This window comes from Oncorhynchus tshawytscha, linkage group LG03 (genome assembly GCF_018296145.1).
Source record: "Oncorhynchus tshawytscha isolate Ot180627B linkage group LG03, Otsh_v2.0, whole genome shotgun sequence".
Classification (NCBI taxonomy): Eukaryota; Metazoa; Chordata; class Actinopteri; order Salmoniformes; family Salmonidae; genus Oncorhynchus; species Oncorhynchus tshawytscha.
The window spans coordinates 21,634,422-21,648,682 of record NC_056431.1 but is presented as its reverse complement, the minus strand read 5'-3'; the positions used below and the strand labels follow the sequence as shown (position 1 = coordinate 21,648,682).

The 14,261-nt window shown below is 40.6% G+C and overlaps 1 protein-coding gene across 1 annotated transcript; it reads left to right on the top strand.

Moving 5' to 3' along the window:
* The first annotated feature begins 6,062 nt into the window (after positions 1-6,062).
* Positions 6,063-13,850, top strand: LOC112245048. Its single transcript, XM_024412996.2, has 4 exons — positions 6,063-6,217; positions 12,685-13,047; positions 13,164-13,436; positions 13,647-13,850. Exons 1-4 carry the CDS (start codon positions 6,142-6,144, stop codon positions 13,754-13,756), a joined length of 822 nt encoding a protein of 273 aa, XP_024268764.1. The 5' UTR covers positions 6,063-6,141; the 3' UTR covers positions 13,757-13,850.
* Positions 13,851-14,261: the final 411 nt, after the last annotated feature.

Genomic DNA, 14,261 nt, shown 5'->3' with positions numbered 1-14,261 from the left:
ATTAGAGGGAACAATGAAAACAATGCAGTGGAACTGTCTTCGAGGTCCAGAGTTGAGTTTGAGGGCTTTAAAATGAAAAGGTTCCTGGAGGCGCCTTTAGGGCTTCCTCAGGTTGCAACACCAGTGGAAACTTTTTAAAGAACCTTCTAGGAATCTAGGGCTTTAAGGTTTGTTGTAGAAATTCAACACAGGGACACTGAGTCAATTTTAAATAATTATTTTTTATCAGCAATCTGGAGAGGTTCCAACAAACTTAATGCACAAAGTAGTACACGTCTGGTAGGAGCTCTGTCGGGGCAGTCCCGTGAGTTCTCTTATATACTTGTGTAATGGATGTGAAATGGCTAGCTAGTTAGCGGTGGTGCACGCTAATAGTGTTTCAATCGGTGACGTCACTTGCTCTGAGACCTTGAAGTAGTGGTTCCCTTTGCTCTTCCACTGCATTGTTTTCATTGCTTTTGTGGAGCGATGGGTAACGATGCTTCATGGGTGTCAGTTGTTGATATGTGCAGAGGGTCCCTGGTTCGAGCCCGGGTATGGGCGAGGGGACGGACTAAAGTTATACTGTTACATTGATGCTGTTGACCCGGATCACTGGTTGCTGCTTAAAAGGAGGAGTTCAAAAGGGGGGTGAGTGTAACGGATGTGAAATAGTTAGCGGTGGTGCGTGCTAATAGCGTTTCAATCGGTGATGTCACTTGCTCTGAGACCTTGAAGTAGTGGTTCCCCTTGCTCTGCAAGGGCCGTGGCTTTTGTGGAGCGATGGGTAACGATGCTTTGTGGGTGACTGTTGTCTGTGTGCAGAGGGTCCCTGGTTCGCACCCGGTTCGGAGCGAGGGGACGGACTAAAGTTGTTACACTTGCTTAAACGACAGGTTATATTTGTATGATTTACATTATTCATCATTAATTCATCATTATCGTTCGGTTCATGCATGTGACTGACCAATACCTCACAAGGCTTCTTCTCTCTAAGCTGAGACCTTGAAACTGAGACACCCCTTTTGGTTCTCAAAACAATATTCTGGGCGTACTGCAAAATTGCATTAGACTGATAGTGAGGATTCCTCGCAGGCAAGCTCAATCATTCACTTAAATGAACCGAGTCAAATTGGTTGAAAAGCACAAGCATAAAATGTTTCTTCACAGGTTACTGTCCAATGTATTCTATTATGAATTAGTAATATTAACAATAATAATAATACAAATAAGATTGGGTGGCAAACTTGTAAAGTCACAAATGTATTGTATTGACATTTAAAGTCACAGAAATCCAAACATGCGATCAATGAATAAAGTACAATGTCAACTGTTGACAAATATTCATATTTGATGTGTATCGACAACAACACTAAAAATTACAATAATAATTAATGTCATCAACTATATCAAAAGACCACATCTTACTGATAAAGATGATATGTTTAGATACAGTCAGGGCTGGAGAGTAACAGATGTCACGAACCGGCTCAAAGCCCGTAACAAAAGGGAGACAACGTGGAGATGAGGAGTAACAAAACATATATTTATTACATAAAGTAAACTAAGTACAATATACAATGGTGTGTGTAATCAGTAGTGTAAGTGAGTGTTTTGCATGCATGAATGTGATAATGCAGGGTGTTGAAAGGTGCCAAAGCAAACAACCAAAAGGCCACCAAGAAACACAACAAAATCTAGAAAGGTGTCTGCATGTAGAGTCTCTTCCATGAATGTGGAAGAGGTTCATTTATCCTGGGACACACCTGGCCCAGGTGTTTCCCATGTATTTGACGACCTTCCCAACTCCGCCCACCGGCATTCTAATAAGGAAAACAAGAGCAAAGAGAGAATATGGTAGAGAGAGTTGGAGGGTCCTCACACAGATTACAAAAAAATGGTAACTGTAATCCGTTTAGTTACCAACAAAAATATTGTAATCAGATTACAGATACTTTTGAAACACTAGATGATTACTTTGAGGATTACTTTTAAATTCAGAAAGGATGTTTGCAAAATAATTAGTTTACACTTCTCTGTTTTCATGACTGTCAGGGGGGAGAGGGGGGAGAATGGAACTGGTGGGTGGGTGACAGCTCATGCACTATTATAAATAAAGGACAGAACATCCTGCTATCTCCCTCTCCAAATTCACCCAAGGAATGTGCCAGACCTTTTCCTGCCGAAACTCTAACATGTTCTAAAGTGAATACTGGAACAATATTTCTAACATAGAACGTGGGGAATGGTCAGAGGTGATCTGGAGAACACTGGTGACGTTTCGGGTGTTATTTTGTGATGTCATTTAAAATGGAATACTATAACTTGGAAAGTATACCAACTATTTATGTGAAGTGTCCATTCAATGCATTGAGCATGAAATATGAAAAATTATGAAAGAAGTGTTTTTATTAAGAGAGGGACATGATTTTAGGAGCCATAAGAGTTAATAGTTAATAGGAGCGTGTCAGCCTGAAGGAACCACCCATTTGAATTAACTGCATAAAATGATGGGTTACGAATGAACTTATCAGACCAGAAAGATGTCGAGCTGCAGCTCACATCCAAAGTGGTTTGAACTCTGAATTTCAACACCAGGAAGAGACGATAAAGTCACCTTCCGGACAATCACTGGTACGGCTGATTAGCTGCCCTAAGTAAAGTATCTTCAAAAGTGAATTTAAGTAGGAACATTCTACTACTCTACTCAAATCACCATTGTAAACTACTCTCATCACCCCACCGGGAACCATAGACATTGCTGGCTAGCCTATCTTCAAAGAAGCATCTTCCAGAGCGAATGAAAGTAAAATAAACTCTTTAGTTCTGTTCAGGACTACACGACAAGTCACTGTATACCGGACGACAGCAGAGGAGAACAACAGTAGAAGACGGGTGGGAACTCCTTTTGGAAAATCAGAGCCTTACAAGCGTGCCACAAAATGGCCCATCTCCCTTTCCTAGGCAGCCTGGTTCCAACAGAAATACACGAAGAAGCAAGGCATTTACGGTTTGTGTGCAAAGTATATGATTACTGTGAGAGTAGTTTAGAAAATGTACCAAAGTATTATGTATTATTTTCTCTCTCTCTCTCTCTCTCTCTCTCTGAAAATAAAGTCACAGTACTGTTTTCCCAATGACATTCAAATCAGCATTGAAAAAAGGCGCAAGTTTAAGTTTGTTCCACCTGAGCGAGTCTGACCATAAGCCAGAGGACCACTATGATGACACACCAAATGGGTTTGATGGATCGCGGGAAAAGAGCAGGAATAGGCTTTTGTAGTCTACAATCCTAGCTATCTCTTCCAATGGTACATCTGCTGTCGGCATCCAAAGATTATCCAACTTGAATAAACACTTGGAGGTAAGCATGATTACACATAATTTTCAAATAGGAACACTTAATTCATGCATCGACAATTTACTGATCTCACACTCTCATAGATAAAGTGGATGCTTGCAGTGTGGGCATGATATCTATGATAAATCTTTGAAATGGCGCTGAAGAGTACGGATGACGTTTTACATGCCTGTAATCAATTGTGCTATTTTGTTTGTAATGGCAATGTGGTGCCAGTACAACAATCAAATGTATTTATAAAGCCCTTCTTACATCAGCTGATGTCACAAAGTGCTGTACAGAAACCCAGCCTAAAACCCCAAACATCTCCCTCAATGTGAGCAAGACAAAGAAGCTGAACGTGGACTACAGAACAAGGTGGGCCGAACAGACCCCCGTTAACATCAACAGGGCTGTAGTGGAGCGGGTCGAGAGTTTCAAGTTCCTTGGTGTCCACATCACCAATGATCTATCATGGTCCAAACACACCAAGACAGTCGTGAAGAGGGCACGACAAAACCTTTTCCTACTCAAGAGACTGAAAAGATTTGGCATGTGTCCCCAGATCCTCAAAAAGTTTGAGAGCATCCTGACCGGTTGCATCACTGCCTGGTAGGGCAACTGCTCGGCATCTGACCATAAGGCACTACAGAGGGTAGTGTGTACAGCCCAGTACATCACTGGGGCCAAGCTTCCTGCAATCCAGGACCTATATGATAGTCGGTGTCAGAGGAAAGCCCATAAAATTGTCAGAGTCTCCAGTCACCCAAGTCAAAGACTGTTTTCTCTGCTACCACATGGCAAGCAGTACCGGAGCGCTAAGTCTTGGACCAAAAAGCTCCTTAACAGCTTCTACCCCCAAGCCAGAAGACTTTTGAACAATTAATCAAATAGCCACTGGACTATTACATTGACCCCCTCCCTCATTTGTTTTGTACACTGCTGCTACTCGCTATTTATTATCTACGCATAGTCACTTCACAAAATGATTACTGAAAAGACCAAATGATTCCTGAAATGACCTCTAACCTGTACCCCCGCACACTGACTCGGTACCAGTACCCCTGTATATAACCTCGTTATTGTGTTACTTTTTATAATTTTTTACTTTAGGTTATTTGGTAAATATTTTCTTAACTCTTCTTGAACTGCACTGTTGGTTAAGGGCTTGTAAGTAAGCATTTCATGGTAAGGTCTACACTTGTTGTATTCGGTGCTGTCACGCCCTGGTCGAAGTATTTTGTGTTTATCTTCATTTATTTGGTCAGGCCAGGGTGTGGCATGGGTTTTTGAATGTGGTGTGTTAGTATTGGGATTGTAGCTTAGTGGGGTGTTCTACTTAAGTCTATGGCTGTCTGAAGTGGTTCTCAATCAGAGGCAGGTGTTTATCGTTGTCTCTGATTGGGAACCATATTTAGGCAGCCATATTCTTTGTGTGTTTTGTGGGTGATTGTCCTTAGTGTCCTGATGTCCTTGTTCTGTGTTGAGTTGCACCAGTATTAGGCTGTTTCGGTTTTCGTTACGTTTTGTAGTGTTTGTATTTAGATTTGTGTTGCTTCAGTTTAATAAACATGGATCGCAATCTACACGCCGCATTTTGGTCCGACTCTCCTTCAACTAAAGAGAACCGTTACAGGTGCATGTGACAAATAAAGTTTGATTTGATCATGCACCCATTGATCTGCCTGTTGGAATAGGAGAAGAAATAGAAAAATGTAAATGTTGGCAAATGAACACCAGCCTCTTACAGGACAAGGTGTTTTGTGAATTCCCTAAAACACACATTACGATATTCTTTGAAACAAAAAACAACAGTGCGAAACAGGTACATGGGAAAAAGCATTCTGGGAAAAGCAATATGTGTATATAACCAATAACATTTGATTTGACATTGATGGATGCCGTTGATTATTGTCAAGTAAAAGTTGAGTATGTGCTATGCTATCAGCTGCAGTGATTATGACAAAGTATGGCAAAATGTAGAAATGTTAGAAAGCACTAGTCATTACCGGTCATTTTGATTAACTCACATACATGCTTTTTGGGAAGATGGGAAAATGGAGACTTAAACCAGTAGGGGGCTGTGCCTCTATGGAGGACAGAGACAGGAGAAACAGAACACACAATCACACTGTAAATACATGAATTGCCCATTCAATTAGGACTGGAAAAGACAGATAAATAACAGAACACTGTATAGTCATACTGTAAATACATACAAAGACTTTGTAGAGGCTAACCTGTTTTTATAGGTCTATAGTGAGCTTTAAGATGGTCTGAAATGCAGAGGGCAGAACAGTCCGCCCCAATACATTGTGTTTCAGGTTGGTGTATGTCCCATTGTGGTGTATGTGAGTGCACAGGCAGCGCAACTGAGGCAATTTCCATTTTGAAGTGGTCAATTTTCTTCTACTACTTCTATGAGTTGGTAGATAAACTGAAAGGGTGCACACTGCCACCTAGTTTTTACATCTCAGGTGTCCTCTGGAAACAAAGTTCACAATTAGGTGTAACTCTCTGAGGTTGCCTTAAAGGTCAATTTCACTCAAAAACTATATATTTTTGGGACTGTATCAACAGTGGGTTAAATTGTTTTTGAGTGAAATGTCCCTTCAATCCTCTGACTGGAAAGATATCAGTGAGTCACAGATCAGCCCAACTCTTTCAGTGGGTGTGTTTCCTATGACGTTCTCTATAATAGATTACGAAACTTAACCATACAGACAGAGACAGGAAATGATCATTTTCAGCACAGCTTGTATTATCACTTTTGTCTGTGCTGATTAAAGTCTAATCAGGTAATTATTGTGGTAAAAAGGAAGATGTCAAAGGTTTTGATGACCTCAAATTCAAAGAGAGATTTGTGGAACATTTTAAGTATTGCCCTCATCGCTGCAGGTATGATATTTTAAGCTCCTTAAACTTTTACCACCTTTTAAATGTTTTGGCAAAATGGATTAAAGGTCCAATGCAGCTGTTTTTTTTAACCTCAATATTAAATCATTTCTGGGTAACAATTAAGTAACTGACTTTTTTCAATCAAAATGTTATATATTTTTTTCAAAAAGTAACTTCTTAGCAAAGAGCAATTTTTCAATAACTTTGCTAGGAGTGGACTGAGTAGGAGGGGAGAACTGAAACCTAGCTGTTATTGGCAGAGGTTTGGATCTCTCTTTCTTATTGGTCTATTAACTAATTGACCGAATGGTGATGTCACCAGGTAGGCCAAAACTCCATCTGACCAAGACATTTTCAAGCAGCTCTTACACTAAAAGGACATTATCATCATTTTCACAGTATTATTCCTACTTCATAGTGTGGAAATGTATATGAAACCATGTTTTTGACTGCACCTTTTAATGTTTTAAATAATTCTGACTCCTTAATTATTACTAAACCATTATAAGCACATAGCCCCAAACTGTATATTAAGAATAAACTATGTTAAGTCTGTCACAAATAAATATCATGGCTCGTTTCAGGTACAGTCACATCTGAAAATATTGGCACCCTTGATAAAGATCAGCAAAAAAAAGACTATCTAATAAATAATACAAATACTGAGCTATATACACTGAGTATACAAAACATTAAGAACATGACATATACTGACCAGGTGAAAGCTATGATCCCTGTTTGATGTCACTTGTTAACTCCACTTCAATCAGTGTACATTAAGGGGAGGAAACAGGTTAAAGAAGGATTTTTAAGCCTTGAGACAATTCAAACCAAATTTAAAATCAATTCAAATTTTATTTGTCACATGAAATGCTAACTTACAAGCCCTTAACCAACAATGCAGTTCAAGAAATAGAGGTAAGAAAATATTTGCTAGATAAACTAAAGTAAAAAATTAAATAAAGTAACACAATAAGATTACATAACAATAACGAGGCCATATAAAAGGGATACTGGTACTGAGTCAATGCGCAAGGGTACAGGTTAGTCAAGGTAATTCATACATGTAGGTAGGGGTAAAGTGACTATGCATTGATAATAAACAGCGAGTAGCAGCAGTGTAAAAACAAGGGCGGGGGGATTCATGTAAATAGTCCAGGTGGCCATTTGATTAATTGTTCGGCAGTCTTATGGCTTGGGAATAGAAGCTGTTAAGGAGCCTTTTGGACCGCTTGGCTTAGAGAGAAGTCTAAGCCTTGGTGACTGGAGATTGACATTTTTGGCATTTTCCTCTGACACCGCCTAGTATATAGGTCCTGGAGGGCAGGAAGCTTGGTCCCAGTGATGTATGGTCTTGGTCCCAGGTCCTGGAGGGCCGTACGCACTACCCTTTGTAGCACCTTACGGATGCCAAGCATTTGACATACCAGGCGGTGATGTACTCTCGATGGTGCAGCTGTAGAACGTTTTTAAGATCTGGGGACCCACGCCAAATCTTTTCAGTCTCCTGAAGGGGAAAAGGTGTTGTCGTGCCCTCTTCACGACTGTCTCGGTGTGTTTGGACCATGATAGTTTGTTGGTGATGTGGACACCAAAGAACTTGAAACTCTCGACCCGCTCCACTATAGCCCCGTCGATACTAATGGGGGCCTGTTCGGCCCTCCTTTTCTTGTAGTCCATGATCATCTCCTTTGTCTTGTTCACATTGAGGGAGAGGTTGTTGTCTTGGCACTACACTGCCAGGTAGCTGACCTCCTCCTTTTAGGATGTCTCAGCGTTGTGTCATCAGAAAACGTAATGATGGTGTTGGAGTCGTGCTTGGCCGTGAGTGAACAGGGAGTACAGGAGGGGACTAAACACGCACCCCTGAGGGTCCCCGGTAGTGAGGATCAGCGTGGCAGATGTGTTGGTGCCCACCCTTACCACCTGGGGCCGGCCCGTAAGGAAGTTCAGGATCCAGTTGCAGATGGAGGTGTTTAGTCCCGGGTCCTTAACTTCGTGATGAGCTTTGGGCACTATGGTGTTGAACGCTGAGCTGTATTCAATGAACAGCATTCTCACATACATGTTCCTTTTGTTCAGGTGGGAAAGGGCAGTGTGGAGTGCGATTGAGATTGTGTCATCTGTGAATCTGTTGGGGCGGTATGCGAATTGGAGTGGGTCTAGGGTTTCTGTGGGTTAGGGTTTTCCTAACTCTCTGTGGTCACTAAAGATCCAATGGCACTTTTCGTACGGGTAGGGGTGTTAACCCTGGTGTCCTGGCTTAAATTGTCAATCTGGCCCTCATATCATCATGGTCACCTAACAATCCCCAGTTTACAATTGGCTCATCTCCCATGTAACTATTCCCCAGGTTGTTGCTGTAAATGAGAATGTGTTCTCAGTCAACTTACCTGGTAAAATACAAAAATGTAAGGAGTGCTACGGGCAGTAGTGATTTAGGCAGGTTACCTTTGCATTCTTGTGCACAGGGACTATGGTGGTCTGCTTGCAATATGTAGCTATTACAGACTGTCAGGGAGAGGTTGAGAATATCGGTGAAGACCGTTGGTCTGCGCATGCTTTGAGGACACACCCTGGTAATCTGTCTTCCCCTTCAGTCTTGTGAATGTTGACCTGTTTTAAGGTCTTGCTCACGTCGGCTATGGAAAGTGTGATCACACAGTTGTCTGGAACAGCTGGTGCTCTCATACATGCTTCAGTGTTGCTTGCCTCAAAGCGAACATAGATGGCATTTAGCTCGTCTGGTAGGCTTGCGTCACTAGGCAGCTCGTGTCTGGGTTTCCCTTTGTAGTTCGTAATAGTTTGCAAGCCCTGCCACATCCAACTAGCGCCGGTGTAGTAGGATTCAATCTTAATCCTGTATCGAATCTTTGCTTGTGTGATGGTTCGTCTGAGGGCATAGCGGGATTTCTTGTAGGCGTCTGGATTAGTGTCCCGCTCCTTGATAATCGGCAGCTCTAGCCTTTAGCTCGAATCGGATGTTGCCTGTAATCCATGGCTTCTGGTTGGAATATGTACGTATGGTCACTGTGGGGACGACGTCCTCAATGCACTTATTGATGAAGCCGGTGACTGAGGTGGTATGCTCCTCAATGCCATTGGATGAATCATGGAACATATTCCTGTCTGTACTAGCAAAACAGTCCGGTAGGGTAGCATCCGCGTCATCAATGGCATCCGTGCAACTCAATATTAGGAAGGTGTTCCTAATGTTTGGTATACTCAGTGTATATAGTGGTCCTTTGCTCAGTTGGTAGAGCATGGCGCTTATAACTCCAGCGTATTGTGTTTGATTCCCGGGAACACCCATAAAATGTATGCATGAATGACTGTAAGTTGCTTTGTATAAAGCATCTGCTAAATAGCGTAATTATTATATTGTATGTATTATATTGTATGTATATTGTATGTATTGTATTAAATTGTTATTTTATAGTAATACAATTGCTCAGAGAAAGAGATTTTGTTTACCAAAATGTTATCTATATTAACATCAGACTTTAAAACATAATTGATCTCAGTTTAAAGTGAATTGGACAGCGCTTTAACTACTTCGCAAACTCTATACGAAGGAGATGTGTCACGCTGCATGATGCAAATGGTGGTCACATTAGATACTGACTGGTTTTCTGATCCATGGGAAAAAGGTATATGTGACCAACAAATGATTGTTGGTCACAAAATCTCAGAATATCTGCATTCCCAGTCATGTGAAATCCATAGATTATGGCCTAATGAATGTATTGACTGATTTCTATGTAAAATCTTTGAAATTGTTGTATGTCACGTTTATATTTTTGTTCAGTATAATTCACCAATACATTTCTTGGTAGTCCAAATAATATTGCTATCAGGTTGTAAAATCACAACTGGCTTGGTACATTGTTTGCTGCCTCCAAATGTTCGGGATGCACTGTTTCAGTTTCAATTACTCAAATCTTTTGAACAAAAACGGACAACTGTAATTAAGGCTGGGAATCTCAATATAATCAAACGAGTAAGGGCAATGAAGTCAGTCAAAAGGTGGCTAATAGGCTAGCGCACATGTGTCACACACAAGGCCCACAGGCTGAATAGGACACACAAACGAGTATGAGTGAGTTAACAGTTGAGTTATCTACTTTATGAAATGACTGCCAGATGCGGATGCATTGGTAAATTCACAGCGCAGCGTGCAGAGGGAAAGTTTACAGACACATGCCACAATCCTAGCTAGGCTACTTGTCATGTTCGTCGTAAAGAGGAGACCAAGGCACAGCGTGATGAGAATACATTCCTCTTTATTAAATGACGAATACTTAAACTAACAAAACAACCGTGACGCTATAAACACTAGTGCTGACACAGGCAACTATACATAGACAATAGCCCACAAAACCAACATGGAAAATGGCAACCTAAATAGGATCCCCAATCAGAGACAATGATAAACAGCTGTCTCTGATTGGGAACCAATTCAGGCCATAGACCTACATTTACCTAGACATACCAAAACCCCATAGATATACAAAAAACCCTAGACAGGGTAAAACACATACCACCCTAATCACACCCTGACCTAACCAAAATAATAAAGAAAAACAAAGATAACTAAGGTCAGGGTGTGACACTACTAAAATGTTGCAGTCTGGTTTCTTGGTTTTTAAAGCTTGATATTGAATACCTAAAAAACAAAACACCATGCAAAGTTGTATCATGTAGGCCTATTACAGCAACATTTGAGCAGTAACCTAGGCTGGCTACTAAACTACAATACATTGAGTGCACCATACAGAAATGTTGCATTATAGCAAAACACTATACGCACAAATTATTTTACACAACTTTTTTTTCAATTGTTTTTATTACTTGTTAAAACTTGTTATGGCTGCAATCCCAATACCGGGATCGATATGACAACTACCAGTGAAAATAGAGGGCGCCAAATTCAAACCACAGAAATCCCATAATTACAATTCCTAAAACATACATGTGTCTTATATCATTTTAAAGGTAATCTTGTTGTTAATCCCACCAAAGTGTCCGATTTCAAATAGGCCTTTCAGCGAAAGTACTACAAACGATTATGTTAGGTCTCCACTAAACCACAATAAGCACGGCCATTTTCCAGCGAAATATAGCATTCACAAAAAGCAGAAATAAAGATAATTCAAGGTTAGTGATTAATTTTATCTTCATCAGATGACACTCATAGGACTTCATGTTACACAATACATGCATGTTTTGTTTGATAAAGTTCATATTTATATAAAAAAATCTGGAGTTTACATTGGTTTATTAGATTCACTAGTTCCAAAAACATCAAGTGATTTTGCATAGCCACATCGTTTCAACAGAAATACTCATCATAAATGTAGATGATAATACAAGTTATACACATGGAATTATAGATATACCTCTCCTTAATGCAACCGCTGTGTCAGATTTCAAAAAAAGTTTATGGAAAAAGCAACACATGCAATAATCTGAGACGGCGCTCAGAACAGAAGAAAATTAGCCGCCATGTTGGAGTCAACAGAAACCAGAAAATACATGATAAATGTTTCCTTTGATGAACTTCATCAGAATGCAGTGCTAGCAGTCCCAGGTCCACAATAAATGCTTGATTTGTTAGAAAATGTCCGTTATTTGTCCAATTAGCTTCTTTGGTTAGCGCGTTTGGTAAACAATTCCAAAGTCACATAGCGCGTCCACAATAACGTGACGAAATGTCCAAAAGTTCCATAACAGTCAGTAGAAACATGTCAAACGATGTACTGAATCAATCTTTAGAATGTTGTTTACATATATCTTGAATAACGTTCCAACCGGAGAATTAGAATGACTTCAGATGACCGGTGGAACGCAGGTCCTTCCCCTGTGAACGCGCATAGTGAATGCATGGTCAACTCGTGTCAGTGGTGACTATTTCCTGTCTCATTCGACCCCCCTTCACATTAGTCATCAGACAAAGTTCTATTGACATCTAGTGGAAGGCGTAGGAAGTGAAAACTCATCCATATCTCGCTGTAATTTCAATGAGAGCTTGGTTGAAAATCTGCCACTCCCAGAAAAAAACTAACAATAAGTGGAATTTCAGGTTTTTGCCTGCTATATGAGTTCTGTTATACTCACAGACATAATTCAAACAATTTTAGAAACTTCAGAGTGTTTTCTATCCAATACTAATATTAATATTAAAATATTAGCAACTATGACTGTGGAGCAGGCCATTGAATATGGGCACCTCTGTGCACCTTTCATCCAAGCTTCTCAATACTGCCCCTGCAGCCATAAGAAGTTAAATAAAATATTTTTCTCTGAGAAATTGTATTAGCATGACATAATATAATTTCCCATTTTTTTGGAGCATACAATAAATCTCAATATTTGTATGAACATTTATTCTTTTTTGCTCATCTTTATCAAGGCTTCCAATAATTTCAGACTCATCATAGAGCCTCCATATACACTTTCTTTCTCAGGAGCCTGGGCCCAGACAGTTACCCAGAAACCTCATGAGGTTGTGTATAAACTGGCTCAGAATGCCTCAATGGACTGCCAGTTCATCCACACTCCAGACCAGCAGGTGGCAAAGAATCCCATTCTCTACTGGCATAAAATTACAAGTTTGACCCAAATGACAAGACTGTGGCCTGACCCAGAGTCACCGTACAAGGGTCGTGTGGAGGTTCTGGACAGTGACCGCAACTCACCGAACAGATCTGTACTTCTGAAGAATGTCCAGTGGGAGGATAGCAGTGGAAAGTATGAGTGTAAACTGTCTTATAAGGCCGCCAAACAAGATAAGAGGACGAAAGGGAGCGGCGTTAAGCTGTTGATACATGGTAATGATACAATTTCTATGCTTTTGTCATGTTGTCCACTAATTGCCGCTTTTCATTTCCTATACCAGACCATGTTATGATACAAATGTGTGTGTCTTTCTGTATGTCTAAAACAGATTCAATGTTATTTGGGCTTGACCCTGAGAATAAGACCCAACTCATGTGTGCTGTGAATGTTTCCCGGGATGATGGGTTTTTCTTATCCTTGCTACAAGACGGATCTAAAGTATTCCAAAAGACCATTGATCCTCTTCACCCCAGCATGTCACTGTCTGTTACCCTGTCTGTGATCCTCCCCTTGGAGAAGGGAAAGAATTATGAGTGTCAAATCCACCTGGGCTCCACTATGATAATGAGCCAGCCCTTCGAACAGCCGCTTGAGATGCCAGGTAGTGTTTTCTCATTACGTACACAGACCTTACAGTTACAGTGTGTCACATCTACTGAAGACTGCCAAGTCGACTTATATCCAGGTTTATCATACAGTATACAGCAATTTGGGTCGGTGCATAGCAATGAAATGTAGCTCTCTCTCCGTATCTGCAATACCACTCAATGACTGACGCCACCCCTATGTCTGTTCCTCTTGTGTTTTTCAGCAGTAGAGAAGGGGCTTCCTGAACCAGTTTTCCTGTTCGTGGCCATCCTCCTGGTCCCCATCACCGTGCTTCTGACTCTGCTCACAGCCCTTCTTGTTCTAAGCAAATAAGACAGGAGATAGTAAGACTGACAATGCCAGATATACAGTGCATTCAGAACGTTTTTATTTGATTTCACCTTTATTTAACCAGGTAGGCTAGTTGAGAACAAGTTCTCATTTGCAACTGTGACCTGGCCAAGATAAAGCATAGCAATTCGACACATAAAACAACACAGAGTTACGCATGGAATAAACAAAACATACAGTAAATAATACAGTAGAAAAAAATTAAACAAAAGTCTATATACAGTGAGTGCAAATGAGGTAAGATAAGGGAGTTAAGGTAATAAATAGGCCATGGTGGCGAAGTAATTACAATATAGCAATTAAACACTGAAATGGTAGATGTGCAGAAGATGAACGTGCAAGTAGTGATACTGGGGCGCAAAGGAGCAAGATAAATAAATAAATACAGTATGGGGGTGAGGTAGATAGCCCATCTGTAAACAGCCCATCTATGTACAGGTGCAGTGATCTGTAAGCTGCTCTGACAGCTGGTGCTTAAAGCAAGTGA